Source organism: Halichoerus grypus, chromosome 9 (genome assembly GCF_964656455.1).
Source record: "Halichoerus grypus chromosome 9, mHalGry1.hap1.1, whole genome shotgun sequence".
Taxonomy (NCBI): domain Eukaryota; kingdom Metazoa; phylum Chordata; class Mammalia; order Carnivora; family Phocidae; genus Halichoerus; species Halichoerus grypus.
In genome coordinates this window covers 43,627,484-43,654,333 of record NC_135720.1, presented here as the reverse complement: position 1 = coordinate 43,654,333, position 26,850 = coordinate 43,627,484, and the positions used below count along the sequence as shown (strand labels likewise).

Sequence of the window (26,850 nt, the reverse complement as noted above, 5' to 3'; positions counted from 1 at the left end):
GCCTCCACAACCTAGCTATCCAGCATGTACCATGTACCAGGCCAGAATTCAGCAGAGCCATGCTTCTTCATGCAGAGTCTCTCAGGGAGAATCTGTTCCTGGCCTCTTCCAGCTGCTGTAGCTGCCAGCATTCCTTGACTTATGGCTCGTGTATCGCTCCAGTCCTTAAGCAGAGCATCTTCAAATCTCCCTCTGCTCCATCTTCACATACCCTTCTTCTGTATGTGTCTACCATCTCCCTCTGCCTCCCTCTAATAAGATACATGTGATTGCATTTAGGGCCCACCTGAACCTAAGTATATTAGTCTGTGCTCAGGCTACCATATCAAAATACCACAAGCTGGGTGGCTTAAACAGCAGAAATTTATTTCTCACACCTGGAGGCTAGAAGTCCCAGATCAGAGTCCAGCAGGGTTCAGTTTCTGGTAAGAGCTCTCTTCCTGGCCTGCAGATGGCTACCTTCTCACTGTGTCCTCACAGCCTTTTCTCTGTGTGTGTACAGAGGTGGGGGACGTGGCAGACAGAGCTCTGGGGTCGCATGAGGACATTGATCCACCTTTATGACCTCATTTCACCTTAATCACTTCCAGGGAGGCCCCATCTTAAATATAAGATACATTGGGGGTCACAGCTTCAAAATACATATTTGGGGGTGGGGTAGACCCAATTCAGTCTATAGCACCCAGGATAATCTGTCATCTCAAATGTTTAACTTAATCTTATCTGCAAAGACCCTTTTTCAAATGAAATAATTAACATTCAAGAGTTCCAGGTATTCAGATATGGATGTATTTCGGGGGGGGGGGGTGGTCACTTTTCAGCCGAGGAAGAAAATGCATTGCTAAACTTAACTATATTCATGGATTCTCAAAGATGTTTTGTGCTGCCGGGGAGTAGTTGCTCTAAATTAATAAGTAAAGCAGAATAAAAACTTAAGAGGATTCCTGTGACTTACATAATCATGCATCATGGTAAGGAAACTCGACATAAAAATAAGTTCAAACTATAAACCAGGGGTCTGTTATTTGCATTGACAAAAAAGCCTTCTGCTCCGGATGGATTGATTGCTGTGCTCTTCTTTTAAGTGGCCAATTCTATAAATGCATTTGCAGTTGAGTTTGATTCATGCTGAACTTTTCAGAAAGAACTATTAAGGAAAGTTTTCAAATCTCTCCATGCTTTAGCATTTACTCTTTGTGATGTAAAGCTAAAAATAGCCGACATTTGTTGAACATTTTCTATGTGCCAAGCACTGCACCAAGTCTCATACATATATGTTTCATGTATATATGTGTGTGTGTGTATGTACACACACACACACACATACACACTCTGTCTCTAGGAGGGATGGGGCAGGGCGGGGTGGGGTGACCCAATCTTCATTCCTAAAGGGTCTGAGCTATTAGTAGTTCTGCCTGGATTGGGTTGTTGACATTTCCCATTGACTATAGTCATAGAGCATGGTCATACTAAGGAATGCCTGGGGATCTCCTGTATTCCAGACCTGTTATCCTTTACCTCCATCATGAAGTAGGAGCCCAATCAATCACCCCAGCCAGCACAGTGACAAGAACTCCCTTCTTTGTTAATTGAGAAGCACCAGCCAAAAGCAACTGAGTGGCAATCTTCACTTTCAGTTCAGTGGAATCATTGTTGTGTCTCCTGGTAGAAAAATTCCTCCTTTTGTTTTTGTTTTTTAAGATTTTATTTATTTGAGAAAGAGAGAGTGCCCACACTCAAGAGTGAGTGGGGAGAGGGAGAGAGAGAATCTCAAGCAGACTCTGCATGAAGAGCAGAGCCTGATGCACGGCTTGATCCCGCAACCCTGAGATCATGACCTGAGCCGAAATCAAGAGAAGCTTAACCAACTGAGCCATCCAGGCAGCCCTGAAACATTCCTCCCTTTGGAACTAAGACTTTTAGATCCGCAGAGCAATACATTAACAGGAAACAAAAATTTTACTAGTGGGTCACTGGGGGAAATAGGACGTGGTGCCACACCCACTTCCGCCTCTCGATTCCAGTGTAAAGGAACAGGAATTCTTTAAGTTGAGCCGCAACACTACCACATCTATAGACTAAATACCATTCACTGGCTTTAACATTCAGTCTCCTGCAAAATCACGGCAGCCCAGTATGCACCTCGGTGTCGTGTGGAGGGAAAATAGATTGATGATGCAAGAGTCCCGACGTGGGAGTGAAGGCCACTCTCAGTGTCCCTCATACGCAAATGTAATCCTTTTTTGGCAAGTGATAAGAAGGAAGCACGGAAAGGTGACATAAATGAGCCATCTGATGGCCTTTGTTGTAACTGAGCTGTAATTAAACACTCCCACAGAGTAGGCCCCATTTCTTCCACTCCTGGCTTGGCTGTTCTGGGCTTTTACCGGACTGCGCAGAATAGAAATCTGCATGAATGAGGAGTTCTATCACTTCATCAACCCAAGTGAAAATGTCTGTTTGTCATATAAAAGATAAGGTCAGAAATCCATTTTTAGCTCCCCGTTCCCGTACTCATGTGTGAAATTACTCACAGGGGAAGATATTTGCCCATAAAAGAACCCTCATTGTCCTTGGGGGTGATCGGCTGCGCGGATTATACTGCCAGATGAATTGGTTTTGCAAATCAAACAGAAGGCCTCGTAAACCAAACTGGGATTGCAGTGGGGGGTCCGGCCTCGCCCTGCGACGGTGTCGGGGCCCTCCTGTTCGCTGCTTCTCTCCTGAACAACATGCTCTTTGGAGGATAAAGTTGTTCTCTGAGTATTTAAATCTTTGCAATTCGTCGGTTTGCTGATACAGCTAGAGAGACCACGTGGCATTTTGACTGAGGCACTCATTGATTTATTTTCTGTCTTGATGAGACAAGCATGGATTTGGGATTACTTTCTATCTCCTTTGGAGAAAGAACAGAGAGGGAGGGATTGGGGTCAGTACTGTTGGTCTCTGAAGACAACCGATTTTGGTGTTTGTCGGTAGGTGGTGTGCCATGCTCACATTTGGCATTTCCCCATGCTGTGACTTATGACTTAGAAGAAAGAAATATTGCAATATTTAGCCAGAGAGATTTAGCCCTTTTCTTTTTTCCTAAAAAAAGCGGGGGTGGGGGGGAGTGGGGAGGGGGATGAGAAGAAATACAAGGAGGCAAGAGTAGGAGACAGAACAACAATAAGGCAGTTCAGAAGAATTTGAAAAAGCTCTGGCCTCTCCAGGCCATTTATTTCCAGCTCAGTAAACTCAGGAGCCAAACTTTTGCATTTGTAATACTCTTAATAATAATAAAAATGATTTTGTTAGTTTAGTGCAGAGCCAAATTTAGGAGGTCAAGCAGCAACTTGTTTATGTTGGCATTTCTGTGGAGCCAAGTCTGTCTCGTTGTCTTGCCCTGAATAGCAATTGGCTCCAACCCAGCAGCAACAGATCAGGACCTGGGGAGAGCCTCTCCTCCCGGAATCCCAAGCAGACCGTGGCTTACAGCCTGCCCGGCAGGGACCAGCCTCCCCTGGTTCTGCTCCGCACCATTGCGCTCCCAAGCTCAAGGTGTGGTCCACAGCCCGCTGAGACAGCCCAGCTGCTGAGGGATGAGTTGTCGCTGGTGAGCTGGCCTCTCTCCCTTCTACCCCAGGACACTCGGCAGATTGGTTGTTGCCCAAAGGGTTCACTCTTCAATTCACATCTCAAATTCTTGGGTTCCCCTTTTAGTTATAAAAGCCAGTTTTATCAACCCATAATATTTGGATTTAAAAACTCCACTATGGCAGCATTATACTTAATTGATTCACTCTTAACTGGCATTTTGCATTACTTAGTCCCTGATGAGTCTTTAAATTACTATGGTACCGAGGACCTCCAAACTGCATGACCTGGTTTTCTGTTGGGAACAGAATGGGTTTATTTATTTGTTCTCAGTCTAGAAATCATGGTTAGATGTGCCAATTGATTTATCTTTATGTGTGCAATTTATATCACAGAGTATGGAAGCATAAGGGAAAGTACACTATTTTACATTGTAGATCATTCAGGAGAGTTTTCACAAACTTAATTAAAAGTCTAATTTTTCCCAGGCATAACTTGCTACTGAAATTGCCAGACCAGTCTCCCTGCATGGAAATTGTTCCCGACAGCTTTTGAACCTCACATTCCTGTGAGGTCTGTGCCGTCTGACCTTGGGAATGACCAGTCACCGCCCTTTATTGTTCTACTTACCCATGGTTGCATTGACCTTTGAAGCAACTGCTAAGTTTGCAAATTCCCAGCCTCTACCCTTCTAGGTATTTTCTGCCAAAGAGTCAAAAATGTGGAAAGGTTTAGTTACATCTGTGTCTGTTTAAAAGAATAAACGAATAAGAACGAGAAAGGAAATCATTATAGTAGCCACATATCCTTTGTTTTCCTTTGTGTGTGTGAAAAGCCATGTGTAAGAACACTTAGAAATGTCCTTGAATTCATTTCTAAGCAGCTTCCTGATGCAGTGCAAAAACCACTTTCAACGATTACCATTATCAAGTTTCCAAATGGAACGCCTCTTTCAGCAGCCGCCTTGCATCCAATAGAGCCCCTTTGCTGGGGCAAGACCTGTCTTTTTACGTTTTAGCGATAATGCCTTCAAGATGAGGCATGGCCTGAGATACTGCTGTTTCCTTCCTCCACACTTTACAGATAGCCTTGGGAACACATGAGGCTTTGAAAATGTTGTCCTCTGCTCACCTACCACACGTGAGAAGGCTTCAGGGATAGTGTTCTGTCACCCACTCAGCTTCTCTCAAGTTCAGAAAGCAGGTCCTATCAGATCAGCAGTCGTGGTTCACAGGTGTGCGTGCGTGTGCGTGCGTGTGCGTGTGCGTGTGTGTGTACACAAAAAGAGAGATGGGGAGAGAAAGATTACATGCTGGGTGGTTAATTTAGAGAATTATTCCTTTTCTGGATATCCAGCTATGCAGTCCCCTTTCCTCCTGACTATTGAGGAACTTTCTTTACCTGTATCTCTTTTTCTTTCTAATTTGACCTTATTTTCTCCCTCCTTCCAGTTGCATTTTCTCTGAGGTCCTTGGCTCTCCAAGTTAGATGGAAATTGGATCTAAATTTAAATCTCTCCTTTTTTGTCAGATAACTCCAGGAGCTTTACCTAAATCTCATTCCCCTGTACCCCAGTTTCCCAGGAAACCTCACCAGCTACTCTTTTCCCTTTCTTCCTCACCAGCTACTCTTCTTCCCTTTCTTCCCAGCTCTTTCTTCTACATATCACAAGCGACATAGTTTCTTTTTTCCATTGACTCTGTTTTTTTTCTGGAGATAGAACTGCCATATATCTCCCTTTAAGAGCTAAAAGAGTCTTTTAACTTGGCGTTACGTATTAAATAAAAATTCGTTCTGATCATTAATAGGCCCCAGTGCAGTCACTGAGCAAAAATGACCAGAACCCAACATCAGGAGTCTTAGAAAAACCGTATTATACAGAAGCATGCACCAAGAGTGCACTCCCCAGGAAAGAAGGAAAAAGCAGGCCCATCATATAGAAGTGGTTGGGACATAAATTGAGTAAAAGCAGAGCTTTAACCCAAAGTCACTTCATCCTCAAACCCTTACGCCTTTCTGAGGATTGCCCACGTTCTTCTCTGTTCACCCCTGCCACCTTTTTGGTCAAGCTAAAAAAGGAAAGATGCCCTTGAAAATTGCCCTCTTCCTTACCTATTCTAGTTGGTTTCCTTATAAATGTACTTTGAAATGGCTTTCAAATCATGTGGTTTTCCACTGGGATAGGCTTAAGACTCACTAAAGTCATTAGTTTATTAAAACTCTGCTTAGATGTTCAGTACCAAAGCCAAAATGAAAATATGTTCTGTCCTTAACTGATGTGCTGAATGTCCCGTTAGCTAAATAGTAATCATATTGAGATGCCAGCTGGCTAGAGCTAGGTTTAATCCCTAGCTGGAGGTTGAGGAACTTTGTACAATCTTATCGTCAGCCTAGCCACCCCCTTCTGGACAATGGCTCGTGTCCCAGGCATATTGCTTTAAGCAACACACAAGCATTCTCATTATGTGCCATGAGTGCTTTCTAACCTTGTCAGCATAGAAGACCCATCAGGATGGAAAAAGACCGCAGCAAAGTAAACATTGTGTGCAGCACGGTGGTGTTAATGCCGGCGCAAACTTTCTCAGCTTCTCAAAGTTCCAGGTGGGATAAACGCAGGTCAGAGTGTGTCCACAGCACAGAACGTAAAGTGTCTTCTGATGGACTACAGCTGACTGGGGGTGCAGAGTACACTTCCGGCAGCAGCCTGTGCTCTTCAATGGGGACAGCAAGCCTCCACCTGAACCTTGCCTCATGTGTAACTCGGACATGGCTTTCAGACCTCCTCTAGTGCCCAGGGCACTCCTTGTTCTTTGCTTAGGCAACTAAGCATGAGTATTTCTTTGCACTAAATGAGTTGAGCAGCCTAGGATATACAGAATTTTTTTTAAATTTTATTTTATTATGTTATGTTAGTCACCATACATTACATCATTAGTTTTTGATGTAGTGTTCCATGATTCATTGTTTGCGTATAACACCCAGTGCTCCATGCAGAACGTGCCCTCTTTAATACCCATCACCAGGCTAACCCATCCTCCCACCCCCCTCCCCTCTAGAACCCTCAGTTTGTTTCTCAGAGTCCATGGTCTCTCATGGTTCATCTCCCCCTCCAATTCCCCGCCCCCCTTCATTTGTTTTTTAAAGAATGCTCTATCAGGCTAAGTGCAGCATCCTATTTGAGATCCTGATTCAATTTTCTTTTTTCTGTCAATCCAAAAAGAGGAAAAGAAAATCAAACCTTTCTGTTATTATTTATCCGGATTAATCATAATTCATGTCTTTCTGTTCCCTTTTGGCTTGTGTGCTACATAAGACTTTGTCTACTATCTATGAATAAAAACTATTGGGTGACTTCCAAGGTGCCTCTGTCATATAAAATCCCATGCTATCTATATTTTGAACAATGTTAGAATGAATTCTGCATGAATTAAATGGAAATTTATTGGAAGTAAAGTATGTGCTGTCATTCTGGAGCTATGTCCCAGGAGAACACTGGGTAGTGGATGTATCATTCAACTTGATGGTTCTATGTCCAAAAAAGGGATGATTCAGGTTTTTGTTCATACAATGGCAAAGGTATTAGCTTTACAGAGATGAATTTTAAAATATTTGTCATCTTGATCAAGTCAGACCATGGGAACTGAAACCAGAAATTGAGAGGAATTCACATCCCTCTTGCGGGATACCCCACATGAGATCCTTTCCTGTCCCTCCCCCCGTATTGCCAAGTCCTGTCCATCCGAGTTTATGAAACATCCTGTGCCAGTCCACTGATCAGTAGCCCCCATCTTCGACCCAGACTCTTGTATCGTCCCTCCCACTTCGATGTCTTACCGTTCTCCTCTGACTGACCCCAGGTTTGAAGATGACTTTTGAAGTTAATGATTGAGGGTCAATACTCTGACTTCCCTTTCAACGAGTTTTTGTTTGCCATTGTATCTATGAGAGATGACACTGGATTATCTTATAGATAATCTCTATGATTATCTTTTTAGCCTCAGGTTTAAGGCTAAAAAATTTAAAGTACGCCACTGGTGCAGGCTGACTTTTTACCTTTTGTTTCTTTAATCTGAAACTTCTCTGTAACTAGATTCATTCATTTATTCAAAGTACAAAGAACAAAGAACACTTAGTAGATGTTGACACTATGCCAGCCTCTGCACTTGACACTGATCAAGAAAGACACAGTCAGTCCCGTAGTTCAGGGAGAAAGGCAATTTAATCAATGATTACGTAAGAGTGTTACATACATGACTACTCATTATAAGATAATGCTATAGACAATAACGACAAAACAGTAATCATGACAACAAAGGTGAAATGAATTGAATGCTTGTTGCAAGGTAGGCAACGAGTAAGTGCTTTACATGCTTTATCAAGTTTAATCTTTACAGCCCCTCTCTATATGGCTACCTGTGTATAGGTAACAATTATTAGCCTCACTTCACTGATGAGGAAACTTGGACCTGAGCAGGTTAGCATACTTGTCCAAAATGACAGCTAGAAAGTAGGGGAGCTAGGGTTTGAATCCAGCGTGTGGTCGGAAGACAGTTCGGAGTCTCCCCGCCTCCAGCTGCTGCAGCAGGAACCAGCTCCCACCTGAGACCGGCAACGCTCTTCACCTGACACCAGGGACCCGTCCGTGGAGCTTGAAAATGAAAGTTATTAACAGGATATTTGAAATGATTACAGTGTTGGGAACAAACCTATTTCGTTCACTGGAGTTTCAGGTAAAGACTGCAGCTCTCGAATGTAGAATTTCAGGAAGGAGGGGAGGGGTAAATCGGTTTTCTGACATCACCCGCAACAGTTCTGAGTGGTCTTTTCCTCGCATTTCATTTTACCAACAAATTCATGAGCCACAGAATAAAACACACTTCTTTTCACTGGGAAAAACTGAATTGGTTGTTTCAGGTTATTCAAGTGAAGCTGTTAGAAGCCGAATCTAGTCTATAAATCCACCTGAGGAAAGAGTATCACATGGTTTGAATATGAAGAATAAAGGATTGAAAGGGTGAGGAATGATCTAGAAAGAAAATCGGAAAATGGTCTTTAGTCTTAGCTACCTTGCTGCTGCTGAAGAGAGAGAAACGGAGGAGGAGAAGGCGGAGAAGGGGAAGAGGGAGAGGAGGGACAGTAGCAGGGAGGAGGCAAAGAAGGAAGAAAAAGAAAAAACACCACTGTAGCAGGGGCTCTTCCCCTCAGGGATGTCTTCTCTGCTGTAGCTGTCTTTGAACTCTTATAGCCTTGCCACTTACTTTATAAACTCTCTGGATCCTCTTCCTGTTCTTCTTCCAGCTTCCAACTAATTCTTGTCTTTTTAGCAGTTTTTAGTTCTCTTAAAGTAGGAGCATGAAAAATGAAATAGGAAAATCCAATCAAATTGGTCTTCTGTCTGCCCAGGGATGCAGCATGTGGTCAAGACTGGGACAACAGCTCTGGACTGAAATGAGATTTGGCATTCCCGAGTGCATTGTATTTTGTCTACCTGTACCTCTGTCTCTCCACGGAGATGATTAAGCCCTCGACCATATGTTCTCATTCCTCTGTCCCCAGTATATAGTTCCATGTTTGCTATAGAAGGGCATACAGGAAACTATTCATTGAATGAGTGAACAAATGAATGAATGAACGAATGAATGAAATAGAAATGGCAACACTTGTGTTGTTACCTTACCCCCACCCCCGCCGTCACCCTCCCGCCCAGTAATTACTCAAGGAACAACTTCCAGGGTAACTACTCAAGAAGGTCCAGAAGTTGTAGTTTTTCAAAAACATACATAAATTCATAGGCACGTGTTTAAACCCATATTTTCTCCCCCCCTGCCCCAGCAAATCTCTATAAATTGTCAAGCAAATACTTTAGGAAGCAGAATGCTACATAGACAGCTCTGTTTGGTTGTTACCAGATTAGTGGAGCCAGAATGGAATGTTAGACTATTTTTTTTCGATCCAAGGATAATCTATTCTTGCAAAGATAGTTACAAAAGGCGGTAAGAGTTCCTACGGGGAACACAGACAGTGTCTGAATCGGATGAAGACACAAGAGTGCCCAATGCAGCCGCGTCAGGGCACGGTTAGGTGTGTCCATGGCTTCATCACCGTCTTAAATGGAACATTTGTATTTCTTCTGGGTTTAATGAAGCCAATAACAACCAACTCTTTGTTGAGTGATATTGGAGACTTTTTTTTTTTTTTGGCTTTTAACTTGGGACGTATTTTAATTTGTGCTTAACTAGCCCTCCCACAGCAGGTCCTCAGACTGGCACTTCAGGGACAATTAGCTAAGTGTTTTCTGTGTTCACCACAGAGCTGAGGAAACAGATAAGGAGAATCAATAAGGCCGAGGCCGTTTAGGAAGAGAACGGTCACTTCCCGTCAAGAGCTTTGGCCGGCTCGGCTCGCCGCCCGCTCCGCTGGGAGCTGCTCTGCTCCGGTCCCTCGGTGCCTGTTCTCGGGGGAGCCGCTCTGCTCCGACCGCTAAATGACTTTGCTGTCGTATTCTTCAGTTTTCAGGCCTGTATCTCCTGTCTTTCTTCACCATCCTCATCGGGCTGGTGCTCTACTCCTCCACCTCCACATACATAGCCCAGGACCCCCGAGTGTACAAGCAGTTCCGCAATCCTTCGGGCCCCGCCGTGGACTTACCGGCCACAGCTCAGGTGGAGCCCTCGGTCACCTACACCAGCCTGGGCCAGGAGACCGAAGAGGAGCCCCACGTCCGTGTGGCCTAAGATGAGGCCCGCCCCGCCCACTGAAGTCACCTCCGTGGCCACGTTGTTCACCCTTCATCTCTGTATTGTACATAGAGAAAGGTATTTATTAGGTGCGGTTTACGCAGGTGGACTGCAAGGTAGCAAATCTGAAAGCCTGTAAGAGGCACAAGCTAAACATCCCTGGAGTGACGGCCTCCGCGCCACCTGACTTAGAGAGACGCCCAGCTAGTGTGTGTCCCGATCACAACCCTCCCGCATCAATTACTGTGAAAACTTTTGAATTAAAAGCAAGTATTATTATTATTTGTATTATTATTGTTACTGTTATTACACTAACTTTCAGGAGGATGTTTTGTACTCCTGATGAGAACTATTGCCAGACCCACATGTAGTTAACATAAATCCCACTTTTCTATGGCAAGTCACTTTTTAAGAATCACACTTTATTTTTTTGCACAGTCTCTATGAGTGCTGCATTCCACAGGAGCTCCACCCTGAGAAGTTTCCTTAGCCTAGGGGCCTGGTGGCTGATGGTTTCCTCTGTTACCTGTTGGATTGCCTGCTCAATAAGTATTTTGTGCTGTCACCCTTGTGGGGAGGGGCAACTGACCATATAATTCTCTATTCTAGGAATAGATATAAAACAAACACTTGAGCTTTTTTATATTTCAATCTCTGATTACTCCGGGCCATTGCCTTTCTGTTGTACCATGTGATTCTGCTAATGAAGTCCCTATAATAATAGGATAAGGAACCTTTCATTTCCGTGGCTTATAGGAAACCCCAGGAATAATAATATCATGTGTGTTTAGGGTAATATATATATATATATTAAATATATTAAATCTTTCTGCCCCTCCCTATATCCTCTCTTCCAAAAATTTATTTGATTTTACCTTTAATTCCTAGATTTCTTTAGTGATACTATGGAAATTACTCAAGTCATTGGAAAAAGCCATGGCCCTCTGCCCTCTTCAATTGTGTGCCACCCTTGTTAAGATACACCAGCATGGAAATCACCCTCACTGTGGAGTATCATTGGTTGGGTGGCCCCCAACAAAGTCAACGTGCTGATGTGGAGCAGTCTCTGACAATGGCTTGATTGATCTGACCACTTGGTAGTGATAAAGATGTCGTGAATGAAAAAGTGTGGCATCTTGGTCATATTTGGCATCCCCTCAATAGCAGAATATATCAACACCCTATTCTTAGGGATACAGAGAACATTGCAGGGTCCTGATAAGGCTTTGAGGGATATGTCACTAGTCTAATTTCGTTGCCCTTAAAGTAACTCTTTTTTTCAAACACACACAAACACACAAAATCAAGAAGCACCACAGACCTCTACGATTTGGAATAGATTTTATGTGTCAGTATGTGAAATAGTCTTTAAGTTTGGCCGGCTTCAATACCATGCAAAAAGATCCGTGATGGAGTACAGGGTTTGTTAAGGAAAAATAAATGCTTATGAAACTGTGGGCAATTCAGATCAATACATCTTAAGCAAACAAAACAAATCACCAGAGGGGTCCGTGTAAAGTAGGACAGATTGCAGCCCCGTCAGGATTCCCATAGAGCCTGCACAAGGCCTAAATCCTGGGTAGGCGAACGCGTCCCCTGCTGGCTGGTCAGCAGCAGGTGGCCCTTCTGTCTGCCTTCTACCCCCGGGGGTGCAGTCCTGCCCCTGGAAGTGGCGAAGAAGAATTACCTCCTCGGATGTGCAGAGTGTATGGTCATCTCTGTTCAGCTCCCCCAGAAATATGTTGTATTTTTGGAGAAAAAAGAAATCAGTGTCAAAACAACTTGCCAGCGTCTGCTCTCTGCTACCTTTTAAACCAATTAAATACCTTTCTCTGAATATTTTGTCCATTCAGATCTGAAGACCTTTAAAGACTGTGGTTTTATTTTTGTGTTTACATTCCTTCGGTTGGCATAATTTGCTTGATTTATTGCATTTTTAGTATTTATTTTAAAGCCAAATGTTTTAGTCTTTTTTATTCATTTTTATGACACTAATTTGTAGACACTTAGTAAAGTCTTATGAGAAATAAGTGGATGAAGCTATTCCAAGTCAACTCAGTGGACTGGGAAGTTTTTTAAAATTTAAATTTCAAAAAGGTTTGCAATCAACGGATGGCGAAAAGTAGCCATCTGGATTATTTTCTAGGATATTTTAATTGACTCCCTTGTATGGAAACCAAGTGTGAATGTTAAGGTGAACTCACTGTAAACCCTTTACCATCCAGTGTTCTCATGCACAACGAGTTTCATGTCACTGGAGTCCTTCACTGTGTTGGTTCGTCTCCAGTTAGAAAGGCTGATAACATATTGCACCGTCTGAGATCAGGAGTTCCAGATTGACCCTTCGGACAAAAAAGAAAATAGCAAAGAACAAACTCTTCTCTGTGTAAAAACACTGGTCCTTCGGGAGCGGGGTGGGAAGCGGGAGTAGGACAACATTAACTCTAGCCGTTTTCATTTCTGAAATCTCACAGCCTCAATAGACACCAGCAAAAATTTCAGCTTTTTGCCACCCCCCACCCCCACCCCACACAAGTGAGACTTTAGCAGCTTGTATAGAATTGGATTGGGTAAGCAAACCACAGCGCCTCCCCCCCACCCCGCCTCCCCGCTAGCGATCAGTGCTGGTTCTCAGCTTCCTCCATGAAAACGTGCCCTGGGGACAGCACTTGCCTTGGTCACAACTTCACACCTTCCCACGGCTCCAGACTCTGAAATACTCAAGCAGGTAGACCAAGCAGTGGAAAAATTTGCACCACTGTGTCCCATGAAAATGTGTCAATGTTTAGTTTAGATATTGCTAACTTGTGCTATTAACCTTTTGACAAGCGTGTAGTATTGTTTGTTTTGGGTTTGTTTTTGAGTTATAACCACTTAGTAGTCCCCAGCTAGCTACCAGGACAGATTTTACCCCATGGGTAGGATTCTATTGTCAAGCCACATAACAAAGCACACTAATCCAGACACCGCAAGTGGAAAATATGAACCAAAAAGGAGATTTACACCGATAAGTTGAACAAACTCCATTTTTGATATTTGCATGCTCCCCTATGGACTGGCTGTGGCAATGTAATGCCTGTATAATGTTTTCAAATAAAAATAAATGCTTTATGAAAGCACTGAGTTCTTGGTTTTCTTGAGTGTTTGCACTATGACAACCATGAAAGGAGCTCCCATGGGATGCTGGAAATAGCCGTGAGAGTAGATGGCAGGGTCCATGTCAAAATGAAAACCAGAAAGAAAATATTTCCAAATTAGGAAGGGCACAGTTGGTCTCAGAGCTGTAGCTTTGAAAAGCCAAATGGAGCGCATTTGTAATTTGCAAAATTAATTACTTAACCGAGCCCTTGAGAAGGCTCTGGGGCTCCAGTCTCCAAGCCCACGTTTAAAACACATGTAGAGCAATATAAATTTCCCCCCAAGAAACAGTGTCTTACAAAGGAGAAAGTTCTGTGTATGTTGCCCTTGGCACAATGCCAGACTTAAATGACGAGCGCTCTTCCAGAACACAACATTTATTAAGCAGGACTGTTTTGTGTTTCTGCTCTGGACCGACACAGTATCTTGTCATTGTCCTTGCCCTGCTGACTGCAGCCACCAGCAACCCCTTCAGTACTTCGGAATGATGTATAGAAATTCACATGTTCCTGTCACGTGTGTTCACAATCGGACCTCAAAAATTAAACGAGCTGCAAAGACTGTGTACCTGAGGGACACCTGGGTGGCACAGTTGAGCGTCTGCTTTCGGCTCAGGTCATGATCTTGGGGTCCTGGGATCGAGCCCCACGTTGGGCTCCCTGGTCAGTGGGGAGTCTGCTTCTCCCTCTGCCCCTCCCCCTGCTCATGTGCGCTCTCTCTCAAATAAATAAAATGAAATATTTTAAAATTTAAAAAAAGGACTGTGTACCTGAGTTATATATTTAAAATATTTTTAAAGGAAAAACACCCATTTTTTTTTTTCCAGGAGAATAGGAATAGCAGCACACTGATCCTTTATAGAGTATTCATAAGTTGAGATCCTTATGATCTACCTTTATAAGTACAACCCTAGGTACTTAACACTAAGAATTTGCTTAAAAATGTGACTCAGCTTTAAAAAAAGTTTTTTCCTTGAAAAAATATGAAGATTTCTCTAATGTGTTGTTCACTTTATCGAGGAGGTTCTTCCATCAAAGATGAAATATATTTGAACTTCAACCCAGGCTATGTCCAAGTGTCCAGCAATTCTAAATAATTGGAGTCCAAAGGGTATACACAATAAATGCATAGGACGTGTTTACTTGGTCTCCCCAGTGAATTCTAATTTTCTTAAGGGAAAAAACTCGGTTTCCTAAATGCTTGGAAGTTCTTGCAAAGGTAAGATAAGGCAGCACTTGAATGATTTTTGTGACTATTAGCATGAAGAAAAAACGAGAAACAAGTAAAATTCAGCAAGAGAGCTGTAATTTGTTATATTGTCTCAATGTTCCATGGAAAACAAATTGTAATGTTGAAATAACAGGATCTGAAACCAGATCCATTTCAGGCCTAGCAAAACATCTTGCACAGGGAAGGCACTTGTACATCTTTTTTTTTTTTTTTTAATGCAATCTAACTTCTAAACTCAAAATAGAAAATACAAGAGTAAGATTTCTATTACAAAATGTTCCCTTTTTTTCTTCTGCTACTTGAGTACTTTTTTCTATAAAATTCCTGTTCTTGGAAAGGAATAAATCACTGGTCCACTTAAATGTACACTTCTGGGAAGTTTTTTATAAACCCTTAACATGTTTACCCCTTCAGGTTGGCCCTGGGATAAAAAAGCAACAAAGTGAAGTTCTTTTTTTACTTGCAAATAGTGTTTTTGAATTTATAACACTGCTTCTTAATTATGTACACTGATCTTTCTTTTTTGCTTCCTTTTTTTTTTTTCTTTTTCTGTCTTTTTTCTTTCTGCAAGCATAAACAAAGGGATCGCTATGGGCCACCTAGGCAGTGTCTCTGCCCTTTATTCTCTATGCAGTCAAAAATGTTTAATTCAAAAAAATTATAATACAGCTGGGAAATCCCGCACCTACCAGATGGCCTTACATCCGTGCCTGAAAGGACTAGCCATTGTGTGTCACTTCTCAGACAGCCAGACAAGTCGTGTCCAAACACTACTGCAGCCTGATTAACAAGGAAAACTAATGATCAGAGGGAACAGGTCTCTGGGAAAAGACGAAAATTAGGGGCTTCCATCTGGATAGACAAAGGCCTGGTGCGGGTAAGACTAAAATCTATCAAATGAGCTTGTCCACCCGGCCTCAGCGTTAGAGCTTGAAACAATCCCATAATGCTTGAAGGATAATTTCAGGATAGATAAAGATAAATATTACTTTACACAATGAGGAGTAATCTTCCTGAACTTATTACCTCAAAGTGATGTGTTAAGTCACCTAATAGATGGGAGAGCTACAATAAGGCATTAAGTAGGCTGTGTAATTCATTATCCAATCTGTTAACGCTTCCAAGAGTGAAAGCAGACACTATTAATAATTATGCCTGGACAATAGGTGTGGACCCAGTCTTCACCAGGCGGATGTGATCGTGTGTGTTCACGCTGGCTTTAAGAGGTAACACCAGCCCGTCCCTCACGGTGGGAAGTTGGCGGCACAGCGGATAGCCTTGTCGTCTTGCCACTAGATGTCGCCGAGGTAGAACATCAGGGTGAAGCCGACCACCCGCCCAGGATGGCGAGGCTGTTCCTGGATTCTTACTCCCGGAGGGCAGCGCGTGAGACTGAAGGAGGTGGTACTGCTAGAATTATTCAGAAGCAAATTACATTAGAAGCTGACACACCCATACATTTCAAAAAGTGCTCAGAGACAAATACATGCACGCCTGAATGGATGCGTACTCCTCACGGGAGGGAGCGGTAGCTTCCTAGATGCTGAAGAACCCTTGCCTGGCGGCCGTAGATCAGAACCCTTCAGCAATTCTGCACCAGCATGTTCTCCAACAGCGTCCCCAAAAGTTATTTCTGTCGTGTTTTAGCAAGGTTGGGTCTTGTTCATGCCTTTCTTGGCCTTGTCTTTGTAGACACGGAGAATTATTTCTGTAGCACCTGAAGAGGTTTGATAAATTTTAAGTAATAGTAATAATTGCAGTTTCACAGCTGGTTGGCCACTTGCCAGTTTCACAGCAAACTAGAAAAGCAATAAAGAAAATCTACTTGTTCTTAAAATGACTACTTTTCTAAATGAAATTACCAAAGAGAAAGGAAATGGTCTAATCACTGGAATAATCAAAACAGTCTCATTATGGGACTCCCTGTGAGCTTTTGTTTGAATTCTTTAATGTAGTTTTTGGCATTAAATGGGATTTTAAAAGCTAAATAGGTCACACATGCATACAAATGGTTGAGTGAATCACATAACTGCTTTATGCGCCTCAAGATTCTGCCTATCAGGCTGCGTTTTAATTAAAAGGAAAATTCTCAGGGACAGAGGACAACTTAATGTGGGGGAGTTTGGTGTTACAGCTGAAGGCTGAGACTTAACTTGGCATTTAGTTTTCAACTCATAATCGCGACTTCCAAACAACAATGGAGTTCATTTTTATTTTAGTCAAAAGCTTAGACGCAGAATTGGAAACCTGGAAGGAATATTGAAAGTCATTTTGTTCAATATCTCAAGTCATTTTCTGACATGTAAGTGTGGGGATGGTTTAGTTGAAGGAAAGGTGTTTTAGCCTGGAGAAGCTATATAGCCTTGTTCACCGCTGGCGAAATTCTGCGGGTTGCACCACAGAGTATGAGTCCCCAGTTGAAGAGGCTGCTTTGCGATCACTGGAAACCAGAGTCACAGAGCTAATGCAGATCCTTCCCATTCAGGGCTCAGGCAATCTGGTCCTTAAGAGGATCTTTATTTCTACCCAACTCTGTTAGTGCGATCCCAAAGAGAAAAGGAAAAGGGCAGGTACCCGAGGTAAATTGCCTTTGCCCTTCCGTGGTGAATCCGTTAAGGCAAATGTGCAGATGGGGAATTGTTCTTCTGCTACTCTTACTCAAAACTCAAGTGTAAGGGGGGTCTTTGGGATGGGCATTGCCCGTGAGACTTCAAAAACCAGACAAGCTCCTGAAAGCTGCAGTGGTCCATCTGTATGTGCTGGGTCCTCGGGTTGGGAGCTCACTGCTGCTATGGGGAGACAGCTCACCTCCAGACACTCACTAGCTGTCACTCCTATATTCTCCGATGACCTATGGCAGATTAGTGTCACTAGGAAGGCTACTGCCCTTGAGAAACAAGTCACCTGCCCTTGGCTGAAGACCAGACTTGATTCTAAAGTGAAGGAGCTTCTACATTCCTCCTGACTAACTGGAGCAACACAAACAGCTCAGTTGAGTAGTCCTTGTGAGGCAAGGATGTGGGGAAATAAAAGTCATCAAACGAGATCATGACAATAGAACTTTGAAATTTTGAAAGCAAAAGTTGCCCCTGCCTTCCCTGAGGAGTGCATGTTGCTTTCATGCTGGGACCACAGTCTCTTAGAGCCCTGTGGTTTCTAGGGGGCCACCAGCTCCTACTCCTGGATTACCGGGGGTTTTGGTGAAAATGCCCTTCTACTATTTCTCTCATGGTTGGTTGAATATATTGCCTCTGTTTGTAATGCAGTCCTCTTTTCTTGATTTAAAAAAAAAAAAAATTTTAAAGTAATCTCTATGCCCAACGTAGGGCTGGAACTCACAACCCTGAGATCAAGAGTCACATGCTCTACTGAGCCAGCCAGACACCCCTAGATTCTTGACATTGTAAAGAAACAGACTTTTATGTAATAATGCAATGCTATTAATGACATTATCATGATAAAGCAGAATATCTTCTACAGGGGACAGCGTAAGTCCCATCTATTTCTACTGAGAAGGTACTAACATCTGCTTTTTGGATCATATTATTTCTGTCTGCTTTTCCTGAAATGACTGGCCCAGCTTCACGGCAGTCTTCCACATTTGCTGCCATCTTCTCGGCTTGGTGTTTCTACCCTAGTTCATTCTTGATGACTGCTTCTTGGAGCATTTCAGGAAAAAGAAATTTTTTTTCTTTATAACTTAACTATATTTAATCTTTTGTTTTTAAAACCATTCAAGAAGAGGAGCATGAATGGTCATATCTCAGATGTTGTCTCCAGGCTGTAAGCACATTTGTTCTAAAAAAAGAATAGAATTAGATTTTTAAATATTACACTGCATATTTATTAAAACACTCTGGATCCTAAATAACAGTTACTTTAAAATCAAATCATGGTTTTAAAAAAATTAAAAATCACTATGTTTTCTAACATCTTTACCTGTCAACACTATACTTCAAAATTCCCACATTAGCGAAACACTGTGAAATGTCTTACTGCTGGTGAAGCTGGTTCATACCATCCATCCTGAGGAATAAGCTGATTTTCTTTAATGGGGTTTTTAGTTAATTTAACTTTTCTTTCTCTTGCATTTTTATTTCCAAAGTTGCAAAAAAAATTTTTTACACCATTCTTCCATTTATCCAAAGAAGAAGTTATGACCCAGGTAGAATAATGTGGGGATAATAATATATAGCAAATCACTCACTGCTACCCTGATTATAATGAACAAAAAGCTTTCCTTTTTTCTTATATGCTTTATCCTTAGAACAGACTAATAAGTAAAAGTATTAATTTTAGAGATGACAATCTGAAAAATAAGGCATTAAATAAGTTAAGCCCCCCCAACTCAAACCAAAGAGAAGTTTTGGTTTAAGTCAGATGTTTTGCACCAACCAGGTTCTGCCCTTGACTGGCCCCACTTACAGCAAATGGACAGGTGTAGACAAGAGTCCTAACTCAGTTCAGCTCAGATGTTCAGCCAATGTGGTAAAACAGGTGCTGGAAAGCTATGTGCCCACACAGAGCCAAAGTCAAGATGTGAGAAGAGAATCCAAGTCAAGTGAAATTATCCAGGGCACCTTCTATGAGCCATGGATATTCCTGACAATGCTCCTATTTGGACTTATTGTAGGAGATTCTAAAACCTACCTTCACGTGAGAATTTGAGGCCATCTTTCAGTTACTTGCTTCCAAATTAAGTTCTATCTGGGTTAAGTAGACTAGATGACAATTTTCTCCAGGGGAGGAAATTCAAAAATTCTTCCACCTCTACTCCTTTGCAACTTGATCTACTAGCTATGTCTATTTTTACCTTAAAGGGATTTGTTCCTCTTCATGTTCATCACTTGAACATCTTGTCCCACCTGTCAGTCTCCAGCAAAGTTGTGAACTCAGGTCTTCAAGATTTTTCTGGGAAGCCCAAGGCCAACTATTAAGACCAAAGACATTGATTTTGCCTAGCATCCCATGGCACATGTGGTTCAGAATGAGACGAACGCCTGAGAACAGAACAGTCAGGTTACATTTCTCCTTCCTGAACACAGTCAGGACTGTGCTTAGGATTTGATTCCACTGAATGCCCTTTTCCGTTGGACAAATGAAGCCTTGAAACTTGCCAAACCTAACTTTTCCATCTGCATCTCCAGTTTCTCCCTTTATAAAATCAAGCTCTGGTCCTCTGATATTGACGATTGACGATGGATGGAGACCCTCCCCTCACTCAGGGAATGACGTGGATCTGCAGCAATTAGTGTAAAATCTTCAAGGGGAGGATGAAGCTCAGCGATGAGTGTCAGACCCCAAAACTCTTGCTTTAGATAGTCTTTGCTCATTGCCAATCTTAAAGCATATTCATTCAAATTTTTAGGGGAGTCAAAGCATTTTCTCTGAGTCTATTACAGATTTCTATGTAGTCACGGTTCCAATCACTATCACTTACTTTACTGTGTGCAAGGCACTGAACATTGTAGCAATTGTCTCATTTGATCCTCAAAACAGTCCTGTGGGGTGGAGTGTAAAGTGTATCTTAGTTACTTGGATGAGTGAATGGAGGCAGAGATGGATTATATAAAATGGCCAAGTTTGTACAATGAGCAAGTGATTATGAGGGCAAGATTCAAACCCAGGTGTCTATCTGACTTCAAAGACATCAGAATACACTATTGTTACAAGATGTCTCATGATACCACAGAAAAGGATTTATTTAGTCGACGAAACCTTTGAGGAGCTGTCCACAAAATGGAGTGATAAGAAGTATGCGGGAGAGAGATGACGTGACTCTGTATCCAAAGAGAGAAACAGTTTATTTTAATGATTAAATTAGTTCACATAAGAAACCAATGCCAACCACACTCATAGCTCATCTTTTTTATGGGAAATGACAAGCAGATTCTCCTTTGTGCAGTACCCACAGCAACAGATGGTCTGAAGGAAAGAAACAATTCCATCTGCCGACAGAAGAAATACTGACTTGCTCTAGAAGTGGAAAGATGCAGTTGGGGCAACGTCCCAGACTTCTGCAGTAGGCTCCATTTCCACCTGCCCAAGGAGCAAGTCTCCCCCCACGCACCCTCCCCAACACAGATATCTTCCCCAGGCCACATCCTACGACGATTGCTTTATTGGCACGCTGCTTACCTTTGCAGTAGCGTTTGGCACAGCCTGCCACATCGTCCCTCTTGAAACACTTGTTTCCCCTCAAGTTCATGGAACCACATTCACCTGGCGTTCCTGAACCTCGCCAGGCCACTCATTCCTGGTGTCATTTACTGGATCCTCCTAATTATCCACAACTGTAAACCTTGGGGCTCCCCATGGCTCTGCTCTCCCTTTGCGTGTCCTTTAAGCTACACTCAGTATCACTGCTTTAGACACTGCTTGGTGCCGATGGCACACTTGGACCTCCAGCCCAGACCTCAACCTGCCTTGTCCAGTGCCTCTCCACTTGGACGTCCATTGGGCCTCGCAAACCCTAACTTGTCCAAGGCAGGGCTCACGATTCCCCCCAAATCTGCTTCTCCTCCAGGCCTCCCCACCTCGCTTAAGAGCAACATTATCTACCTGATGACTTGAGCCAGACACCCCAGATTCATGCTCGATTTTGTCCTCTCCATCAGCAACCACATCCAATCCCCCAACCAGTCTTGTCATCCTTGTGTCCTGAGTATGACTACCGGCCCAGTGCTTTGGCCACCCCGGTCCCACCCACCTTCCTCTCTACCCTGAGCTATGGAAACTGCCGCCTAGCGCTCTCCCATTTCTATCGCTCAGGATGCGCGCTTCCTCAGTCAGCCCAGGTGCACGCTTCCTCAGTCAGCACAGCTCTGGTGCATCTCATTTGGCTTCAGCTCAGATGCTACCCCCCCAAAGGGTCTGCTCTGGTTAGCCTCACCCCAGGCTCACCCTGCTTTAGTTTCTTCTCGGCACTTCCTATTTAAAATAACCCCTTAATGTATTTGTTTCATTACCATATTCCCCACTAGAGTAGACACTCTGTAAGACTGGAAAGAATATTAGGTAGTTATTTTTGTTTGAAGCAACAGAAACCGGCTCTGACCAGATTAAGGAGAAAGAGAGATTCGCTGAGAGGGCTCTGACTCTTTGAGGTGGAATTTGAATAGGGATTATACTCCTAGTACTACCTGACATATCTTTGAAAAACAAAACATGGCATATAATCACCAAGAGGCATTTTTTTAAAAACCAGAAATAGCATTTAAAAAAATATTCAGTCCCTTCACAAATATACACCGGGGGGGTGGGGTGTGTATGAGTGACTTTGGATGTGAAGACTCATGGCCATTTATCCAAATCTGGGCAAAAAAAGAACAATCTTTAGAGAAGGGATAAAAATTCCTGTATAAAAAATATGAAGACAACAATGATGATGAATACAGTCTCTTAATTACATTATTCAGCTAGAAAATTAGACACCAAAATAAAAGAAAATCAGAAAATTATTTATTTGGGGCCTCATGGCAATGGACTCTAAGCTTTGGTCTAATAAAACATGAGCTAACCCTTGATACTGTAGGAGAAGAAAAAGTTTTTCTTGACTCTCTTAGGGACCCTGGCTGAGTCTGAAAATTAAACTGACAAAGACAGGTTAACAGGAGAAAAGTATGCAAATTTATTTAATGTAAGTTTTATGTGGTACAGGAGCCCTCATAAAGAAATGAAGAATCAAAAAAAATGGTTAAACCTGAGTGTTTTTATGCCAGGTTGGATGGAGAGTGGACAGTCATGGAGAAATATGATAGAACAAATGGGGTATAAGCTAAATGTAATAAGCTGGAGACATTCAGTAAGCCTGTTGATTTGGATTCTTCTCCCTCCTTCTGAGAGAAAAGGCTGCTCCTTTGCTCCACGTACAGGGAGGGCACTTCTCCCAGGAGGGTCTTGCCAACTGCTTCAGGGGAGAAGGGCAGCTGAAGGTCAGAGAGGCCTTACATCTTCTGGCATTTTCTCAAACTTCCTCAGCTTAAAATATTCAATATATCAAGGTGCCGTGTTTTGGGGTAACAGGTTCTGAACACTGTCAGTGTCAAACTTGCAATTTATTTTCAAATAAAAAATGCAAAATTTAATTGAAATAATAAGGAGTTTTCCTGAACATCATATGAAATTTCCTTATTTAATAGCTCTTGCCAGATGCTCTTGATATTCAGCACAGTATATTTTTTGGAAAAAGTAATGGCTGAAACACAAATAGTGTTTCATGCTAAAGACTAATTATTACAGTCCTGCCATAGAAAGTTTGCTGGAACTGAATCTTTTCCCTAAGTGACAAAGTTTGGGAAAAAAGCTCAAAGAAACAAGATTTCCTAGTTTTATGAACCAAATTTGATTACCTTCTGGCAGTACTGATGAAAAGCCGTGGAGGGGTTGTCAGCTCGACTTTCATTAGGAAACAAACATACCCTTACATGGAAAACAAGATTCTGCAAAATATTTAATAAAAATTCAAAAATACAAATTTTGAAAAGCATTTTCATTATGGTGTGATTCACCAGTTTTACCCTCAGAGACTCTGGCATCATGCCAGGAGATAATCATCTCCCAGAATAAAAAGAAAAGTAACGAATGTCATGGAAACCAGGAATGCATGGAGATAAATAATGGGCAAACCGTTCATAATTTCAAATGTCTGTCATAATGTCCCCATGTTCTGACTTCGGGATCCTTCAGGAATTTTCAAAATTGGAATATCAAAGTGATATTCACTTCACTTGCCTAGCAAGCAGCAAAGTTGGCTGATAGGGGTTTTGATTCCTTTCCCTTCTTCAGCCCACCCCTGACAGCTTCTGGAGATCAGGAAACGCACACGGGTGGTCTGCAGTCAAGAGCTGTCTGTAATTTCCTCATCCTCTTCTGCTTCTTGAGAGAATACTTGAAGGAACACTTCATATTGCATATTAAGACATCAGATATTGCAATTTCCTCTGGAAAAAAAAAGCGAATGTCACTGCACATTACAGTCAATCTCATTCTTTAAGAGTTACTTCCAAGATAAAGAAAAAATATGACCTGGGTATGGAGGAGAAACAACGCCAGGTAAGACCATGATTAAAAGTCAAAAAGGGATTGGGCTCATAAATAATGGAAAACAAAATAATAGTGGCAGGTTGGCATTAAATTCTAAAGTGCTTGAGAGACTGAAAGAATTTCTTCCTGTGCATAAATATGGAGAACCTCTAACATAAACAACCACAGAAATAAAAAGCTAATAGAAGTTTATTTTTAAGGCTGTAAATAAAACAGGAATGGGAGCCTTTAGAAAATAAGGACATAGGAGCTTCCCCTTCTATTTTGCCATGTAGGGAGTTGAGAATAAAAAGCCTCCACCGGGGATGAAGGCAGGATGAGTTGCCCGCTCTCTGGGCTCTGCCTCAGCCTGGCCCTTCCTGGCAGTGGGGACTGTGGAAAGAGGGAGAAGAGCAGCCTCTGGGAGCCACCATTGAACCCGAGCCAACACCAGCTCCAGGCAGTTCTCAGGTCACCATGATGCCAACAGACAGCGTCTTATGCTCACACGGAAGCCTGGGCTTGAGGGACCAATGGTGGGTAGAACTGGAGCCTCTCCCAAAGACACATTCACCAATGACCTGTGAATGTGAACTTATTTGGAAAAAAGGGTCTTTGCAGATATAATTAAATGAAGGGTCTTGAGATGCAATCATCCTGGGCTACCCAGATAGGCCCTACATCCAATGACAAATGTCCTCACAGGAGACAGAAGACAAAGGAGAGGGCCATATGAAAGTGGAGTCTGGCTGGAGTTACAGCCACGGCCATCTTTGTAAAGATGGCACCAAAGTTCCTAGAAGTTCAGGCCTAAGTTTATACTTGGTAGGATTGCTTGTTCAGCTTCACAAATTAAGGCCAACTAGCTGGATGCCGTGGTTTGTAGGGGAGGGAAAGTATCTTTTTTCTTTACCCATCTATGACTGAGACCCCTGTCACCAAAGACAGATTAACAAGAGAAAAAACACACAAATTTATTTAATATCAATTTTACATGACACAGAAGCCTTCATAAGGAAATAAAGACCCCCCCAAAACAGCTCAACCTGAGTATTTTTAATGCTAGGTTTGATGATGAGTGGAGAGTACTTCTCACATGAGGGTTTTATGGCTGGCTTCAGGTCAGAGAGCCCTTTCTGCACAAGCCATTTCTCAAATTCCTTCAGCTTGAAATGTCCATTATGCCAAGGTGCCATATTTTGTGGATAACATGTCTTGAATGCCATCAGATTCTTAGGATGCTTGTTCCAGTCCAAGATTCTCTACTTGATTAGTAAACTCAAGCTGATTGTACTCTTCTGGAGGACAGGTTTCTGCCCCCCAGAGGTGTTCAAGGACCACTGTCAATGTGGACTCTGATTTTGATCATTGTTCTGTCGCCCCTATCAGCTCTACAGATGTGGACCTCTCAAATTACATACAGAGAGAAGCTATCCAGTTTTCTAAAGGTCCATAAATTAAAGGCCTACAGGCTAACTAAATGTTCGATCTCAAATGTTCCTTGCCCTCTTACACGATTAGATTTCTCTGGCCTGTATGGGATGAGTAGGCATGGCAGGCAAGAGTAATTTGGTACAAACTCCTGGATCATGGCTGACCTCTGTATCACTTTCTGGAGAAATTGGTCCAGGCTAAAGTAACCTTTTCCTTAGTTTTTAGTTCCATGAAGAAGAATCCGTTGTGGCCTGTCTCCTCCAGCTTCTTTATTACAATCTGGCTACCTGAAGCAAACAAGGAATTATTGGAAAAAAATATTAGATAACTCAGAAGCCCAACAAGAAAGCTGGAGAATTAGGCTTGTGAAATAGGCAAAACCCAAGATAAAGGCACAGTCAGATAGCCGGTCCTGCTGTCATTGCTGAACACTTCTCTGGTCCCTTGACTCAGCTGCCACTGGTCACTGTCATCACGTACAGACGATGGTGCTGACCAGCACAACTACTGAGAGGCAGATCTTATGGGCCCTTCCTCTACCTACCACGTACTTAGATTTAAAGTTTGATTTGCAGGCAGCGAGCAAGGCCTATCTGGTGGGCCTCTTCGAAGACACCAACCTGTGTGCTATCCATGCCAAACGTGTAACGATTATGCCAAGATACATCCAGCTAGCGCACTGCATTGCTGGGGAACATGCTTAAGAATCTGCTATGATGGAAAACATGGCATTCTTTAAATTTTTTTTTCTCTTCTTCCTGTTATTGGTATTTCTGACCAGTATTTTTTTTTCCATGGGGTCAAAAGGTACCTAAATATGTGATTGCAAGTGGAAAAATAGGGAACAGAAATCAGGTATTGGCAGTTTTTCCATTGTCATGTGTATGTGAATTTTTAATATAAATGCAGGGACATAAAGCATTCATGTAAGTCAGGATACTTCAGTGAACATGTTTCAGCAGTTCAACTTTATAACAATTATGAATAGACCTGTTACATTTTTTTGGACAATGCCAGAATTTGGATTTTTTAAAAACAAGTACATTTCTTATTGACAACAACTAAATGGTGTTGGCAGCATTTTATCATGCAGTAGATTCCATCCATTCACTATACTTTTCTAACTGACTTGTCTGACATGCAAGCACATGTTTTTAATGTTGTCTATCTTCTGTGCTATTCCTGTAAGTTTGCTATTTAAATACATTAAACTATAAAAAATAAATAAATAAATAAAGTTTGAATGTATATTTAGCCAAGTCATGTGCAAGGAAAGAATGGCGCTCTCCAAACTCATGGCTTCTCCAATGGTTCCTTATCAGCCACCAAGACTCATACAATGAGGGATTTCCCTATCCCAGAAATCACAACAGCCAAAAATTGTAACAAATGGGCTAATCTCCATGGGTTCTATAGAGGCTGTGGTCATTTCTGTCTATCTAGAACTTAAAGAGCACTTATATTGAGACGCAGATTGGAAGAAATAGATTAAACACTATGATCTTGTTCTCCTTTTAGCTTATGCTTAATATCACTTTAGAAAGAGCACATCACACCACTAAGCCTTCCCACTCATGTAAAAAACGCTGAGCAGTCTCTTAGATGCGGGTAATGGGGCTGCACCATCACAAAGTAGAGTAGTCCTAAACAACACCTCCCTACTTTTCTAAAGTCACAGACACACGTAGACAACGTTAACATTTGTAAGGTA

General features: G+C 42.3%; 1 protein-coding gene across 3 annotated transcripts in view; it reads left to right on the top strand.

Annotated features, from left to right (window-relative positions):
- Positions 1-11,571, top strand: part of SLC35F1 (solute carrier family 35 member F1) — a 384,542-nt gene extending 372,971 nt beyond the window's left edge. For 2 of the 3 annotated variants that reach the window (XM_078054804.1, XM_078054805.1), the window contains exon 8: positions 10,086-11,571. In XM_078054804.1, the coding sequence (XP_077910930.1) occupies positions 10,086-10,310 (225 nt within the window). In that variant the 3' untranslated portion in view covers positions 10,311-11,571. Of the gene's footprint in view, positions 1-4,064; positions 4,310-10,085 lie in introns of those variants that run through there. The other variant, XM_078054806.1, reaches the window with a different exon arrangement.
- The last annotated feature ends 15,279 nt before the right edge of the window (positions 11,572-26,850 follow it).